This window comes from Parasteatoda tepidariorum, chromosome 1, assembly GCF_982258835.1.
Source record: "Parasteatoda tepidariorum strain Cologne lab strain chromosome 1, Ptep-v5.0, whole genome shotgun sequence".
NCBI classification, from domain to species: Eukaryota; Metazoa; Arthropoda; class Arachnida; order Araneae; family Theridiidae; genus Parasteatoda; species Parasteatoda tepidariorum.
This window is the reverse complement of record NC_141755.1, coordinates 61,052,730-61,070,663: the sequence shown is the minus strand read 5'-3', so window position 1 is coordinate 61,070,663 and position 17,934 is coordinate 61,052,730. Positions and strand designations below refer to the sequence as shown.

Here is a 17,934-nt window from a genome sequence, read left to right as displayed (position 1 = left end):
CTGAATAAACATATAATTTTTTTTACATATTTGGAATCTAGACCCTTGAATTAGTGGGGGTAGACAAAATTTTAAAAAAATTGGGTGGTAAATTGGGCCGCAATAAATGTTTATATATTTGGCGATAGTCCAGAAAACCGCCAAAAAAAGTCGCCTGCGCAAATAAATATTTTAAGATAACCCATTGACTAATTCAAAAGAGGAGTGCTTAATTTTACTAGGTTGCTACGCAACCAAACTCTGATAGTAAAAAAATTGAAATAATGCTCAGTGATTGCTCGGAGGGGCTTAATTTATTGTTAATAGAAAATATCTCGAAGTTTCCAGGCCATAAACAATTTTTTTAGGGGATTTCTGTCCAAAAAGAAAAAAAAATTTTATTTTAATCTCCTTTGAAAAGTAAATTTGAATCGATTTATAAATTATTTATGATAGTTTTTAGAATTTAAATACATGAACTTTTTATCTGATATTGTTTAGATTACACTGTTTTTACTATATTTATTCGAGGATTTTATACTAAAATAAAATGAGCATAACTTATTATAGCTATATACAAAATTTTAGGGATAATCATTTTTACAGTTTTAATCGAGTCTTCTAGGCAAGAAAATTTGAAGAAAAAAAAAGTGCTTGAAAAATAAAATGTAGATTCTAATGCACATTCACAAGGCTTTCTATAATTTACGATATTTCTTTTTTCTATAACTCAAGGAATTGCTGAATGTTTAGTGGCATTTTAAAAAGATTGAAATATGTTATGTTTAAGAATAAGATATTGAAATAATATGTTGCAAATTGTAGGATTCATTGCTTAAAAAATCGCTTCATTCTACTAGATATTTAGGTTACATCGTTTCCTTTGGATAAATATGATCAGCAAATAGCATCCTCATGTTTCGATACATTCTGAAACTTATACGTTCGCAAATTCACCATAAAATGTCGCACAGCATATTCTTCAATTACGATAAGCTACATTTACCACCTAATACTGCTACTATGGTTATTTTTGCTTTCTTAGATATATCTGATGATCTCTTTTTAAACAGAGCTCGTAAGATCCTTAAGATACTGAAATGGGGGCACAAAAACTTAAGAGATAAAATATTTAATTTCATTAACTCAAAATAGCTGGTGTCAAAATGTTAATTTTTAAGTTAAATATAACTTTTACAATATTGATGTTCTTACATTTTTAAAGACCATATGAATCCTGATAAAATATTTAAATGAATATGTTTACTTTAACTAGTGTAAAATCCTTATCAAAATAATGATCAAGACCCAAATGTAAAACAGTATAATTGACGATAAAAACTCAACTGGCTTCAAAACATATGAAGAGGGAAGTAAAAGTCGACATGTTTCGAGTTTTCAAATATAATCGCCCATTCTCAAGACTTGTCAGGCTTGGATAACTTGTGACTTTTATTATTGGACGCTCAAAACATGTCTATTTTTATTATCATCTATTATTTTTTTAAATCAATGAAGTTTTTATATTTTCGATTCAGTTTCTTGGGATTATCCATTTAGTTACACAACATATTAAATTATTTCACTCGATATTAAAATAAGTTTTACATATGTTATAGGCACAGGTTCTTAGATTGAAAAAATAATAATTCACTACTTTGTAAAAAAATTAATGCAGTAAAAAAAATTTTTTTTTTTTTTTTTTTTTTTTTTTGCTGCAAGCCTTAACATTTTAGTTTAAGGTCATAAAAAAATTCCGTTTACAATTGAAATTTCAAAAGTCGAATGTGAAAATGGAATGTCCCCTAGTACCAGGAATCGAAATTAAATAGTAACAAGGACAACTTTTTTAAACAAGTTAGCGTTTCCGTCCTACTCGAAGTTGTTTGAAAAGGTATTTTTTATATATCGATTCCAAAGTTTATTCTACATATATTTCAGGGTATACTTTCGGAGTATTTCGATCGAGTTTATTTTTACACCCTTATTTGCTTAAAATTATTAAATAATTTACTTAAAATAAATTATTCAAGCTACATGATTTAATGCATTTATAGTATAATAATAAACGGAGCTTCCGATGCATATCCTTAACCTTAATACCGCTATCATTAAATAAATGGAGTAAGCTTAGATAAATAATAAAAGTTAATTTTTCCCTCGTGTAATTTTCAAGGAATAATATGTTTCGATCAAACAGATTTCATTCTGGAAATAGCGAAATTATTGAGTAGGTCCCTTGTAGCAATATCATTCTTATCCTCTTTTGACGAAATATAGGAAAAATTAGTTTTCACAGTTTCTGTAAAAAGTATGTTAGCCTACTTGCCACGTTTTTTTTTTAAAATTTTTTTTATTAAAATAAAGTCGGAAATTGTGTATTGTGTGCGCAGCTTCGGAATCCTTACAAATTTCAATTTTTAGTATTTCCTGATTAACAAAATAAGGCATTTTCCTGATAACAAATTATACTACAATAATATCTTGGAAATCATGCTAAAGTAAAAAATTAAACAAAATAGTTTAGTATATTATCAGAAAAAAAAATCTACTTGGTATCATAAAGAGTAAAAGATATAATGAAATAATTAGTGAATCACACGTGGTCAGATAATTAAAAATTTAATTTCACAACTAAGATAGTAGGACGACATTTAAGATACTGAGATATTTTAAGACACTAAAAAAATTGGTTACGTATTCCACAGCTTTTTATGTTCGGTATCTTTATCCACTTTGTAGTGACTTATAAAACATCAACACTATTTTAGATAATCTAAGTTGAAGTCACAAGAAACAAAAAAAAGAAGACAATCAATAATTTATATTCTTTTTTTCAAAAAAATAGTATGCTAAGTAAATAATCAGCTGTTTTGCATTAAATAATTTTAAACAGCTGAATGTTTTTAATTTCTTAACAAGGTTTTATTCTTAGCTAGCAGACAATAATTCTTTAAAAAAAAACTTGACTATAATTTGAAAAGGAAACCTAAATTAAAGAAAATCTAAATTAAAGTTCTAAAAAAATTATTAGTATATTAATGAAGAAATAATAAACGTAAAATGGAAAAGAATAAGAATTTTAAAATGTTAAAATTTTATTAAATAGTTGGTAAAATAGTTCTGCGATACACTTCCGGAAATTTCTTTTAAAATTAGGATGATATAGGGTAAACCAACAAATGAAGGAGCATTTCATAGATATTTCTTAGAAATAAGATTTTAAACATTTTAATTTAGATTGATTGGTAAGAGTAGCTTACTACCTAACAATAGGAAGTCCTTTAACAATGCATTTAGTTATCTGGTCTTTGAGTCTTCTCTGGAAAAAGTTTTGAATTTGTTAGTATCTGTTCAACGCCTTGTTTCTTTGACAAAATTATAAGGTCAGTGTTTGTTGTTATCCGTTTAAACTACAATTAATTGCATATAATAATGCTTTTTCTTTTCATTGTGAAAAAAAGAATTCAAAATATGGTCATTGAAGTTACGTTTTATTTATTTTAAGCATCATAACATAAGCAAGTACTGAGATTAGGGGGTGTTTATTAACTGGATTACAGAACGATGAAAAACCAATGTATAAACAAGTGTTCCTTTACTGGGATTTTTTCAAGTTAATGAAAATAAAAGAAAAATTTTAATTTTCTTGTAACTTTTGTCATATTATAAATAAAAATTATGTTAAAAATAAAAAAACAACAACTTCTAACCAGTGAAGGAACAGGCATGTTCCTTCACTGAGAATAGATTTCCCAGTGAATGAATAGTATGTGTGAAATATGATTTTACTGGGATAATTAGTAGTTCAGCGACATAGAGGACTCCTAAAATTCAGTTAAATGTTGTATGAATAGTTCCTATAACTATTTCATTTAAATATGCAAATTTAATTGCTAAATTTATTTAAAGAATTATAATAATAATTAATTTATTATTTATCTTTATAAATGTAGTGATTAGTTATTACATCATACCTTAGACTCCTTAATAAACTATGTTTATTAACTAAATATAACAACTAAATATAATAATAAAAGCTTGAATGTAATCTTTGCAGGATTTTGTGCCAATAATTAGCTAAATTATTATCCTATTGCCGTCTTTAATGTCCTAACGGGAACTGGTAGGAAAAATCCATTTAAAGACAATTATCTAGGTGAAAAATGGGTGAAGTTTTTTTAAGGTGACATCCACCGATAACTCAGTGCAATGCGAAGATAATTTCAAAAGGCAAAACTTCCCTTAGAGAATAATATTCGAAATACTGGTTTTAAGAACTTCAGAGAATCTTTAGGAGGGAAGTAGCCCTGGCATCCTTTTATAAAGTGATTGTGAAACAAGAGTTGAATACTGCCCTTAAACGGGAAAAATCTGCGGCCTTAAAAATTATAAGGATTTATATTCTAAAGTACCTAGGAAAGAAAAAGTACCTCCATTGGTAGTTTTTCCTTACAGAAGAATTCGTAGAGATACTACAGAATCAGTCCCTGCTACATATTTCATTGGAAAAAGCTATTCATGAAATGAAACGATGACCGCAGCAACATTTTACAAATATATTGCAAATGTTTCTACCCATGGCTAATTAAAAATGCAATCAAATTCCTAATTTTGCTTCTTCTGGATAGGTATAAATCTCATATCAATTTGAAACTGAGCAAGTTTTGTTCCTCAAAACAAATTTTCTGGTTTAGTTTTCTACGTAATTCTTGGAAATCCCGTTAGATCTTGAAAACAAAAGAATTGTAAAACAATATGTCTAGAAAATTTTACATCCATTTTTAAATAAGATTTGAGGCATCAACTGATGAAGTTAAAATGCTTTTATGAAATGCGATATTTTTTCATTCGATGTAGAAAACGTTGACTGTAACAAATGCATGCAAAACAGACACCAAGAGTTTATGAGCAAGACAACTTATCAACAAAACACATGCTTCGAGAGTAACGATGCGCTATTTCTTCAGAAGCTTGAGAAGGAAATCTCACAAGTTATGTTGCAAATTTTTAAAGGAACATTGACAGAAAAGTTTAATCTCCCAAATATCCAATAGCCTGCGCTTTTCTCAATATTGAAGAATTTATTTCAAAAAGAACAATTGTATAATCAAATTTTGGCTCTGAAGCTGAGATAACTAACATTAATAATGAAAGTATCTTGAAAACCGATTTTGAGATAAGTCCTCTTGAGGCATTGTTAGTTGCAAAAACGATTGGTTTCATAAGTAACTACTAGATATAAGTCAATGAGAGATGGGTTTTACTCAAACTTCGAAACTTCCTTTTTCTCATTTATTATCCAGTGAGGAATTCTGGAAATGGAACTGGAAAATCAAAAGAAATTTCGAAGATACATTTACATTGGCCAAAAATTTGGAAAAAAGAGGAAGGTTAAATCAAAAGAAAAAGAAATAAATTACTCATGACGAAGAGGAAAAAAAATACTTAAAAAGATTTAAAAAAAAGCTTAAAAAATATGAGGAAAAGATTAATCAAAAAAATGATCGAATTATAATAATAATAAAAACGTCATCAGATTACACAATGATAAACATTCATAATTTAGAACGGACTATTAAACTGTGAGAAAAAAATGAAAAACATTTTTTTAAAATTATGTATTCAAACATATTTTACTTTCCATTCCATGACTGAAAAAAAAGTAAAATTTTCCACATTAACTATGGTTATATATCGTAATTCCAAGAAAAATCTTGTTTTTAGACATTTGTGTGGCCTATGGATTCCTAACGAGCATCAAACATTATCAAAATTAAGTGTTCATTCTCTGAAAAATTTAGTGTTTATTCACTGGTAAGAACTGTTCCTTCACTTGGTCATCTTACTACTTATTATTTAAACCACCAAAAGCTTAAAACAATATTATGTAAGTTATCTAACTTTTTTTACATAATTTGCATTTAATTACAAATATGTCGAAACCATCATTTAGCTAAAATTAAAAATTTTGAAATTTTTATGAATTTTTTTTAAAGGCAAGCTAAGCTTAAGTGTTCCTTCATTGTTTAGTTTACCCTATAAGATGTTGAGAAATTTGCGATGTTGTGAGAGATGTTTAAAAATGTTGACTACGTATTTTTATTAATATTTATAAAATATATATTCAAGAAATTGATAAATATATTATTTCAAATCTATGCATACGTATGTATATTATTGAAATTGTATCAGTTATTGAAAAACAAAATAAAAAAAATAAAAAATAATCATATTAAATAAGCACAATCTATCAGAAGCACGCTTTTTTAAAACTAGACATTTGTTGAATAAAGTGTTTTTTATTCAAAATTCTTTACTAAATTGCAAATAAATTATTAAATGACTAAAAAAGAAACATCGTATTTTATAGTGTGAAAGAAATAAAAATAAAAAGATTAGCAAACGATTATTAGCGAAAAAAATATGAATGAAATTTTATGCTAAGCGCGCGAAGTCAAGTTCCTCGCAAGTTTATCACATTTGAATATTAATCGCCCCAATTAGTTATTTCTTTATTGTCGCCAAATTATTTTTGTAAAAATAATTAATTTTAATTTTTCTCAGCTTCTAATAAATAAAAACAGTTGAAACTTCAGATTTTTCAATTGAAAAATATGTAGATTAATATGGTATAAAAAAATTCATACCTTATAATTCAATATTTTTTCATACTCACTTTAATTAAATAATAAAAAATAATAAATAATTATTAAAAATTATTTTTTGCATGAAATTATCTTTGGGTAAATGAGATTTATGAGTGGGTGCAATTTTTTTCTGAATTGCTTCATTAGTTTTGAAAATATGACTGAAAACGCAAAAAGCGAAATTAACATTAAGGGGTACGAACTTTGAATCGCTCTCCTGACCAAACTATGGGGACCACATTTCCCAGATTGCGGCTACCCCCTATATTTTGAAGATAAGAAATCCAAATATGTAAAAAAAAATGCATGTTTATTCAGAGAAAGTACGTTTTTGTGTCTGATTTCGTAACTTAATTAATAGTTAGCACTAATTAATTAGCATATTTGAGGTCACCCCCAGGAACCATTAAGATTGACACTTAGTTCGTGAAAATCCGATCATTAGAACGAAAGTTATTCAGGGTGATTCGTTTTTTTTTTTGCGGACTGTACGCCATAACTTTTTTAAATTGCAACAAAGATTACATAAATCACTCCTATTTCAAACTCAGAAATCATTTCTTGAAGCGACTGAAGTTGAAACGTTTTATAATGCTCTTAATAAAAAAGTATGATATTAAAAAGTAAAGGAAATAATTACCATATAAAATAAAAAATAATTAATTTTTATCTTTATTAATTTTCTTAACTCTTTGAAAAACTTGTTTTAACACTTTTTACTCTATTTCATTTAGGACAGGAATTAATAAACGCGAGTCTACTATATTTCATTAAGGTGTAGCTTCGTTCTGAACATGTTTGTAAATGGTGCCTATGCTTTAAAAAAAAGAAGCGACTTCTAAAATTGAAATTCGATTGATTTGAAAAATATTGCGTTGGATATAACAATTGCGAACAGCGAGAAAAAAGCATAAAATCTTTAAGCAACTTTAAATACTTAACAAGCCACTTTTTTAGATATCCTCTTTAAAAAATATGAATCAAATTATGATACAAATTGCAGGCACTTGGGGAACATCAACCGTAAAATCAATTTTTACCGTAAAATATTATACTGTTATTTTTACTGTAATATTTATTTAGTTTGCTTCAGTGATTTTACGGCAATTATTGCTGCAAAAAGTACAGCATATCAGATGTTTGTCCTATAACTTGTACCGATAAAAATTGATTTTACGGTAAAAAGTACCGGTACCTTAAATGCCATTACTTTTTACAGTAATTTGATTCGCAATTTCCTGCAGTGTACTTGTTTCATATTTATTAAATAATTTTCAATTAAACATACTTTTTTTCCATATTGCAGTGTTAGGTAATTAATTAGGCATTGAGAAAGGTCCTCCTCCAAAAAAACTTTACTAAGTCATTTATTTATTTTTAATGTGCAGTTTATCGATGTGTCATATACTTGCAAAAGTTAAACAATAACTGTTATTAGTTATGTGTTGTATGAGTAAATAGATCGTTATGTGTGTATTTATTGATGTTTTACAATGGCGTACAACGCACAAATTTATTTTATTTAACGACTGCTATATTTAGTCGTACCCGACCAGAAACATTCATTTACTTTTTATTTATTCAATTTTTAATGATTTGTATACAATGTTGGTTTCTATTCACGTATTTTGTGAAATTGTATTCTAATTTTTAAATATTTGATTATAAATGTATATGAAGTGAAATAAATTGTTTTGTGTTATTCATTTTCTACTCATTATTTTCAGCTTCACTATTTATTGCGTCATACAATAAAAATTACCGCCGGTTGAAAATTTTTAGAATTACTTCTACATACTGTAAGGCATATATACGCAAATTTCATGAAACAGTTTTTACGTCTATTGTTGAAACTGTTACCCGGTATACAATCCATACGAACATTCGTCAAAATGACAAAATAGCTAATGTCACTTTTTCGAGGAAATGAATTTCGTCAATAGTAAATATTTCATCATTCTATTTTTTTCCAAAAAAAGAAAAGCACGTGTTACTTAAGTATCTAAGTTTTTATATAATCAATTTGTCGTGGGCACTATATACCTGGATCAATGTCACTTTGATACTATAAGAAATACAGATAGAGTAGAGAAACGAATTACACCCATGTCTGAAGCTGGATTCGAACCCGGGATCATTCTGGTACGTGTCAAACTCATTGACCTTCATACCCGGTCATTTTTTGTTGTCACCTTATTTTCCATCGTCTAGTCTTCATCATGGTTAAAAATTTACCACGATGCACTGTAATGACGTTTCAAGTTGAGAAAACATTTTCGTCATACATTTGAGAGTTCCCGATGCGTCACAAATCACATGATTTTATGACGAAATAATTCTCGAAATGAATAAAATATAGTTCAAAGATTGCTGAATCATCAAAGTGAGAGTTTCATTTCCACGAGTGCAATAAACAAATATTTTTCAGTCATTGTTTTAAAAGCAATGTGCAATTTTAACAATTAGAGATTTTCCGTCCCCTAATGTCCATAACTACTCAACCCCAAAACAGCTTTCTCAGTTCTTTTTACATCACTTTAAAACCCAAGTTCCCTTAGTTCACCCACCAGAAACTGAAATGTTATAGTCTAGTATTCTAGTTTAAGTTATCCGATTAATATCGGAACAGTATTTTTTTTAAAAAAAAAGTTCAAAATATCACTAACATTAAATCTAACATCTACAAATATTCAAAGAATTCTATAATTATTTTTTGTAATGTGTGTTAACGTAAAAACATTTTCTCAATTTTTTCTGACGAAAAAAAACTAATAATTCGAAAAAATAATTTTAGAAAATGAATTTTAGATGATATGTGATAAAGTATAATTTATTTAAGTGAAAAAATTAAATATTAAAAGCATAACAAAATAATTCAAGTTACATTTTTGTTAGTTTAGTTTCGTTTGCGTCTGTTAACATACAAAAAAAAAGAACTGTAACTTTATTTCTTAAAATCTGAGTTCACAGTTTAAAGGGTTTTGGAAAACTAATGAACAATAGTTCAAAGATAGTCATTAAAAAAATCTAAATTTTCACGAAATTGCCTATTTTTACGCAGTCGGATATCTTAAGTAATTTGTTGGTTAAGAAACCAAAACTCTTTTAAAGTACTCAGACAAATATGTATCCCAGAATACTCAGTGTCATAGTTACACTTTGTGAAACGTTTCAATTACTTCTTTATTTAAATATTTTCCTTTTATTTTTTTTAAAAAATATTTTTCCTTTATTTTATAACAGTTTGAGTTTACTCTTTGAGAAGTTTTCAGATGATTTTTCTTAAATGAAGGGATTTTTTCTCAATTTAAACGTAAATATATTAAATAAATTTTCCTCTAGCAAACATTTTACTTCTCTTTTGGAAAGAATCTTAACCTTCCATTTGTTCTTCTTTACTTTCAACAGTCATTAAACTTTCTGCCTGATATTAATTCCTGTGGGCAAATGAAAGTCCCTCTTCCCTCCCCTTTGGTGTCTTTCCGTGCTCTGGAAGAAGAATGTCATTGAAATTATTTTATGACTTTGTTTTTCACAGTATCACCGATTATAAGCTTTAATTTCCTTTCCTTCATTTATTTCTGGGGGCTTACTTAGTCAATTTTAATCTTAGCTTCTTGATTTTTAATTAGTTATCTCTTGCCTGGTTTCTTTTCAGTCAAAGATTTTTTTTTTCTAAATTTTGAGGCACTCACTCACTGACTAGCTTTCCCTACACCAAAAACCCTACCTCCTCATTTTTTCCAAGATGAGCACTTAGGTCCGTATTGAGGTAATTAATTGCTTTTTCTATATTCTTTGCTTTATTTTCAATACACATTTTCAAAGCCTTTATGCTCTTCAGTAATTTAAATGTACTTTATATCTACCTCTTTTAACCCTTGAATATTCCTTTAACAGTTAATATACCTTCAATTTAAGTATTCATTTTGTATTTATCTTCTTATCAACAATAAAATTTTTATTTATCTTGTATCTCTTATTATGTACTGAGCTTTATGTGAAAATCCTTATTCTTGTCATAGATTTCTAAACTTTGGCATGTCTTTTGTTGAAATTTATTATAAAAAAATGTTGTTGAATCAAAATAATATATATTTCAGTGTATTACTTTTCTTCAATATCTCCTATATGTGGTAAGTATATTATCTTGTTTTGTGGGCATATGTGTTTTTTTTCTTAATTGGAAACATTCCGTAGCTATCTCACTTACCTGGTTCCTTAACTAAGTTATTCAATTAGTACACCTAAAACAATTACAATTTTTTTTGTTTAATATTAATTGTTTCCCTTTTTGGTGGTTTTACGTTATTGAAGTGAACAAAACCCGTCTTTTGCAGTTCATCCCATTAGAATACAGATAAAATGAACTCATACCTCATTTCACCTTAACTAGGCACTACAGGGAAAGGTAGGAAATGCAATGCTACGTCTTTGAAAAGTAGTTATTCGCTATTTTGGAATTAATTACAGTTTAAATGTGCGTACAAATATAAATAAATGTCGTATAATAAGAAATGTAAATCTTGAAACATATTTTAGTAGTTTTATCATGTTTAAATGTATTTAACTTATAAATACTTTCTCAGGAAAGCGAATGTACAAAGAAGAAGGAGGTCTTTTTTGTTTGGCGAGGGAATTAGTTTCCGAGGACGAGGAATTAGTGCGTTGGCTATGTTTTTGAAATGGCCAGCCAGCTCTTCCAAATCCCCTTGCCTTTGCGCTTTATATCAATTTCTTCCACTCGCTTCGCTTAATAGTACTTTTGTTTTTTATTATTTATTAACTGTTAACTTGTTTTTTTTTGCTAATTATTCATTGTTAGCTTGTTTTTATGGTTATAAGATTTTATTTTTCGCATTAATTTTTTTTTTTGCTAATTACTATATGTTAGCTTTTTTATGTTAGTTTGTTTTTGTAGCTATTAATTAAGCTTCATATCGGATTTTTAAAGACTTGGGATCCTATAGAGAGGTTTCCTTTAGAGAACGTTTTTTGGTGAGTTCTTTTGTTTCATAGAAGCAAATATACTTTTTTGAAGGAAAAATTACTTTTACGATAAAAAATTTACTGAAAAAAATGCGAAAATTATATTAAGAAAATAACAGTAATTATTATGAAACATACGTATGATCTTTTTCATGATCAGTGATTTCATGCCTATGTTGACTTTTTCTACCCCCACAAAACACCTACGTGGGATAAATTAAAATATATAATTCTATAAAAAAAAGGTTGAGTGCAAAAATAAGTATCTAAAGTAAAGTACTTATGACCATCCGTGTATTTTTTTTTTACTTTAATTTGATGAAAAAAAATTTCTTTTTGAATAAAATTTTCTTTCTTTTTGTTTAAGATTTTAAGTCATTAACGTATATATATTTGACAGTAGCGCCACCTTTAATTTTCTTTAGATTTATTTGTTTTAATATTTCACTTTAGGTTGCGTGGCAACCTGAGATAGTTTTTGTTGTTGTTCTTTTTTGTTGTAATTATTATTATAAATTTTTAGAATCCGTTTTTGCTGCTAAATTATTAGTTATTAAAAGATTAAAGTTTTATAATTGTTGTCATTCATCTGTAGAACTTGTAGTTCATTTGATTGATTTTATTTAAAAGGCGTCCGCATTATTTATTTTAACTTATTAGCGACATTTGTGGCGTCCGCGACAGGACGGTTGATACGCTACTTCTGATTTGAAAAATGTTTTTAGCATCAAAAGGATTTAAAAAGGAAGATCTTATTATTGTTGCCCAAGAAATTGGCGAAGTATTACCTCAAAAAGCTACTGTAGCGGATCTGAAAACGATCATTTTGAAAAGTAAAGAATATTTAGCTGATCCAGATTTTGTAACAAGTGTATTGGTAGCTACTGTCAATGATCGACGACAAAAGGAGGAATATGAAGAAAAAGAGAGACGAAGAGAATATGAAGAAAAAGAGAGACAAAGAGAATATGAAGAAAAAGAGAGACAAAGAGAATATGAAGAAAAGGAGAGACAAAAAGAATATGAAGAGAGAGAAAATATAAGAAAACATGAACTGGAGTTGGCGAGACTTCAAGCTACATCGCAAAGAACCGGTGAGTCTCCGCCAAATATTATTATTATAATATTAGTGCCAGTGCCAGTGCCAGAAAGCAGTTTAATTTGCCAAAATTAGAACTTAGGCAATTTAGTGGAGATTTAAAAGATTGGCTACCATTTTGGGGACAATTTGAGCAAATTAATAACGATACAGATATTGCCCCTGAAAACAAATTTCAGTACCTGATTCAGGCTACAACTGTTGGATCTAGAGCTAGAGAAGTTGTAGAAAGCTTTTCTCCAACAGCTGCAAACTATACCAAAGCAGTAGATAGCCTCAAAGCCCGATTTGGAAAGGATGACCTTTTGGTCGAATTTTATGTTAGGGAATTGTTGAAGCTCATAGTTTCCGTTCAAAAGCATGAAAAGATATCTATGACGTCCCTTTATGACAAACTAGAGTCATATCTTAGAGCCTTAGAAACGTTAGGTGTTACGACCGAGAAATGCGCTTCAATACTATTCCCTATGGTAGAATCTTGTTTCCAAGAAGAGTTTCTAAAAGCCTGGAACCGAAGTTCTTCGCGCGTTGCTTCAGTTGACGCCAAAGAGCGATTAACAAACATCATGGCTTTTCTGAAGGCAGAAACGGAAGGTGAAGAAAGAATTAATTTGGCCATGTCAGGTTTTGGCTTGGGATCTGATGAAAAACGCCAGCCCTTTAAAAAGAAAGCAAGAGATTTGCCAACAAAAAGATTTCCAACAGCGGCAAATCTATTGACTACATATGTAAAAGATTTGAAGAAAGTGTGTGTGTTTTGTTCAGGGAAACATAAAAGTTCAGATTGCTTTTCCGCTCGAAATATGACTTTAGCTGAAAGAGAGAACATAGTAAGAGAAAGTCAATGTTGTTTTGCCTGTTTAATGCAAGGACATCCAGTTCGTAAGTGCAAAGATTTCATAAAATGTGTCATATGCGGTAAAAGACATGTGGTACTAATGTCTGAATCTTTAGCGGCAAAAAATCGTGAACCTGATAAATCTGGACAGAAAAGTGAAAGTTCTGAAATAAACATGTCCAACATCACGTACGGTCCGAAAGTGTTCCTTCAAACTATGAAACTAAAGCTGATATCTGATAGAAAAGAAATTGTGGTGAGAGCAGTTTTAGATTCTGGATCACAAAGAACATATATTTTAAAAAATTTGGCTGAAAAGATGGAATATGTTCCCTTGAGAAAAGAAACTCTCATACACTCTTTGTTTGGTGGTCATAAATCAGATAAATTTGAACACACGTGTTATAGAATTAGATTAAGGAATCCAGAGAATAACTTGACTTGTAACATGGAAGCTTTAGATCAAGCATCTATTTGTGATACTATAACACCTGTTAGCTTTGGACCCTGGTTAAAAGAGCTTGAAGAAATGAATATAAAGTTGTCAGACGTCGGAAATGAGCCACAACCAGTTCAAATTCTGCTTGGAGCTGACGTAATAGGAAAACTTATGACTGGAAAAAGAAGAGTTTTGGCCAGTGGATTAGTAGCAATAGAGACACTAATGGGATGGACTTTAACAGGGAAAGCACCTGAATATGATTTACCGTCAAGCAGCGCAATGTTGGTTACTTCCCTTTTAGTGAAAGAAATGGATATTTCTGAGCTGTGGAGATTAGATTCTTTAGGAATAAAAGGTCCTTCAGAGCAAAAATCTAGAGAGGAACTGCAAGAAGCCTCAATGGAACATTTCTTAAATACAGTGAAAGTTGAAGGAGATGGCCGTTTTATAGTTAGTCTGCCATGGCTTGATGGGCATTTGCCTTTGCCAGATAATTATGATTTGGCGTTAAAGAGACTGCAAATGACAACACGCAAGTTGAAAACCGACAAATTGTATGATGCCTATGAAGAAGTGTTCAAGGACTGGGAGAAGGAGGAAATAATTGAAGAGGTTCCAAAAGAAGACATGGGAATACCTTGTCACTACTTACCTCATCGACCTGTGATAAAGGAGAGCAGCACAACTAAAATCAGGCCCGTGTTCAATGCTTCTTCTAAGAGAAAAGGAGTTCCTAGTTTAAATGATTGTGTAGAAAAGGGATTAAATTTGACAGAAGTAATTCTCTCAATGATAAATAAATTTCGAAGATATCAATTTGGTGTAACAGCTGATATACGTAAGGCTTTTTTGCAAATAAGTCTTTATGAAAATGATAGAAATTTCTTGCGATTCTTATGGTATGGAGAAGATGGACAGCTGAAACATTTTCGTCATCGAAGAGTTGTGTTTGGCGTTTCTTGTAGTCCGTTTTTGCTAGGAGCCACTATTCAATACCATTTGAATAATAAACTAGAAGAAGCAATGGGAGGGAATGAAAAATACCCTGAAGAGATTATACAGGAACTAATAGGCAGTTTTTATGTAGATAATTGCCTCACAAGCGTGAAAACTGAATCAGAGCTGAAACAATTTATAGAAGTTGCTACTGATATTATGGCTGAAAGACAATTTGATTTACGAGGGTGGGAGTCTACTAACCCATCAGAACCTAATTCTAGTGAGACCAATATTCTGGGAATGAAGTGGAATAGATAAAGTGATACTCTGTTTATTAATATTCCTGATATGAAAGACACAAAACATGAAAAAATCACCAAAAGAAGCATTTTAGCTGCCTCACACAGAGTTTTTGATCCTATGGGGATAACTAGCCCGGTATCGCTACGACCAAAATTATGGTTACAAAATTTGTGGAAAGCTAAAATTGGTTGGGACGATGAAGTTGACACAAAAACACGAGAAGATTTTACAAAGTGGCTAAGTCAGCTTGAATATCTGAAGCACATAGAAATCCCAAGGTGGTTACATTGTGACAAAGGTTACGAACGCATTTCATTACATTTCTTTTGTGATGCCAGTAAATTTGCGTATTCCACAGTAGTTTTCCTGAGAATAGAATATGAAAGCAATGTTCAAGTTCACCTGATACAGAGTAAAGCAAGAATCGCACCTAGCGGGAAAAAGGAAACAACGATTGCTCGACTTGAACTTCTTGGTGCCACAATTGCAGCTCGTCTATCTATTGAAATAGTAAAACAGTTTCAGACGGACAAAGTTCAATTCTGGACAGACTCAACAACTGTATTAGCTTGGCTTAAAAGAGAAGACACATGGGGTGTATTTGTAGAAAATCGAGTTTAAGAAATCAGGAAATTGACTCCAGTAAAAGCATGGAGGCATTTGCCCGGATCTATGAATCCCGCAGACTTACCAAGTAGAGCTCAACTGCTCAACAACTTGGCAATTCGAAGTGGTGGGAGGGCCCCAGCTGGCTATATCTTTCCCACACGCAATGGCCTGCAGCAGCTGACGAAATTTCCGTTAATGAAGAGGAAGTAAATTTGGAAAAAAGAAAACAAGTAGTTATTTCCATGGTAAATATTGAAGTAACGGAAATATGGTGTAACTACTTTTCAACATGTAGCAGAAATGCAAGAGTAGTCGCTTGGATCCTACGTTTTGTCCACAACGTTTCACATCAGGATAAGTTGAAGGGAAATTTAATCTGTGAGGAGTTAATAAAGGCAGAAAGTGTGATTTTTAAGTCAATGCAAACAACGCATTTCCAAGATGATAAATTTCTCGCCAAAATACAAGCTTTTCGAGATAAAAGTGATATCCTGAGAGTAAAGACCAAACTGGTACATAGTGATGAGAATGAGAATTTCAGATGTCCAATCCTTTTACCTGCTAACACTGTTGTGTTAGAATTAATCCGTGAAGAGCATGTAAAAGCGATGCATGCAGGTCGTTCCATCTTACTCTCAAGACTCAGAGAGCGATACTGGATTCTTAAAGCTAAAAAGTTAGTAAATAAAGTCATTTCCAAGTGTGTGACATGTAAGCGTCATCAAGCTAAACCAGTAGAAGTTCCTTTTGCGCCCCTTCCAAGAGAAAGAGTTACTCAAACAAAAGTTTTCCAAGTGTCTGGTGTGGACTATGCCGGTCCTCTGTATCTAAAATCGAATGAAAAAGCTTGGATCGTTTTGTTTACCTGTGCTGTGTACCGAGCAGTTCACTTTGAATTAGTACGGTCTCTCACTACAGATGCTTTTATTCAAGCATTCAGACGATTTATCGCAAGAAGAGGTAGAATATCGGTCATTTACTCGGATAATGGAAAGAATTTTGTAGGAGCAAACAATTATTTAAAGAATTTAGATTGGGACAAAATTGCTGTATACTCAACCGCTCAGAAAATAGTTTGGAAATTTATTCCACCCACAGCAGCAAGGTGGGGTGGATGGTGGGAGCGGATAGTTGGAATGCTTAAGACTCTTCTGCGTCGTGTGTTAGATAAATCTGTTGTGGATTATGAAGAACTAACTACAATTTTATGTGACTGTGAATCGGTTATAAACAGCAGACCATTGACCTACATTCACGATAATCCATCTGAATTAGTACCTTTAACTCCGGCAACATTTATATACGTGGAAGGTAGCAACAGCAACGAAACTCCCGATCTAGATCTTGTGAATCGAACCTCTATGTTGAAACGCGTAAAATTTTTGCAAAATTTACGTGAAGATCTCAAACAAAGATTTAGAAATGAATATCTTGCTCAGCTAGTGCACAAGGGAATAAGAAGGAATGATGTAATAAACATCGGTGATATTGTTTTAATAGGACAAGATAATGCTCGACGCATAGATTGGCCTCTTGTAATTGTCTTGGAGCTTTATCCTGGAAAGGACAGTATTCCTAGAGTAGCCAGATTAAGAACCTCTCAAGGAGAAAGGATCCGACCTTTCCAAAGACTTTATCCTTTAGAGCTATCAGCAAAGAACGATATGGATGTTCTGGAAAAGTCTTCAAAGAAAATTAATTTGGAAGTTGATAATATTCCCAAGTCCGTTGATGTGCCTGATAATTTGGAAGTGAATTCTCTTATCAAAGGCAGATTGGGAAGAATCATAAAAATTCCACAACGTTTAGATTTATGAACTTTTTGTTATTTATATAATGACTGAATATTTTTTAATTAGTTTCATATAAAGGAGACCAATATACATGAGTTAGTTTGTATTTTAAAGAAATGCTAACTGTTTGTTCCAAAGGGCTATTTATAATATCACTTTGCAAGGTGGGAGTATGTTTAAGATTTTAAGTCATTAACGTATGTATATTTGACAGTAGCGCCACCTTTAATTTTCTTTAGATTTATTTGTTTTAATATTTCACTTTAGGTTGCGTGGCAACCTCAGATAGTTTT

General features: G+C 30.4%; 3 protein-coding genes across 3 annotated transcripts; all 3 read left to right on the top strand.

The window, feature by feature from the left end:
- Window positions 1–8,735: 8,735 nt before the first annotated feature.
- LOC147816474 (uncharacterized) lies at window positions 8,736–15,254 on the top strand. Its single transcript, XM_087156537.1, has 3 exons — window positions 8,736–8,771; window positions 11,551–11,627; window positions 12,749–15,254. The coding sequence occupies exons 1-3, from the start codon at window positions 8,736–8,738 to the stop codon at window positions 15,252–15,254; spliced, it is 2,619 nt and encodes an 872-aa protein (XP_087012663.1).
- A 30-nt stretch (window positions 15,255–15,284) lies between these two features.
- LOC147816473 (uncharacterized) lies at window positions 15,285–15,860 on the top strand. Its single transcript, XM_087156534.1, has one exon. It carries the CDS (start codon window positions 15,285–15,287, stop codon window positions 15,858–15,860), a length of 576 nt encoding a protein of 191 aa, XP_087012660.1.
- A 407-nt stretch (window positions 15,861–16,267) lies between these two features.
- LOC147816472 (uncharacterized) lies at window positions 16,268–17,665 on the top strand. Its single transcript, XM_087156526.1, has one exon. It carries the CDS (start codon window positions 16,268–16,270, stop codon window positions 17,663–17,665), a length of 1,398 nt encoding a protein of 465 aa, XP_087012652.1.
- Window positions 17,666–17,934: the final 269 nt, after the last annotated feature.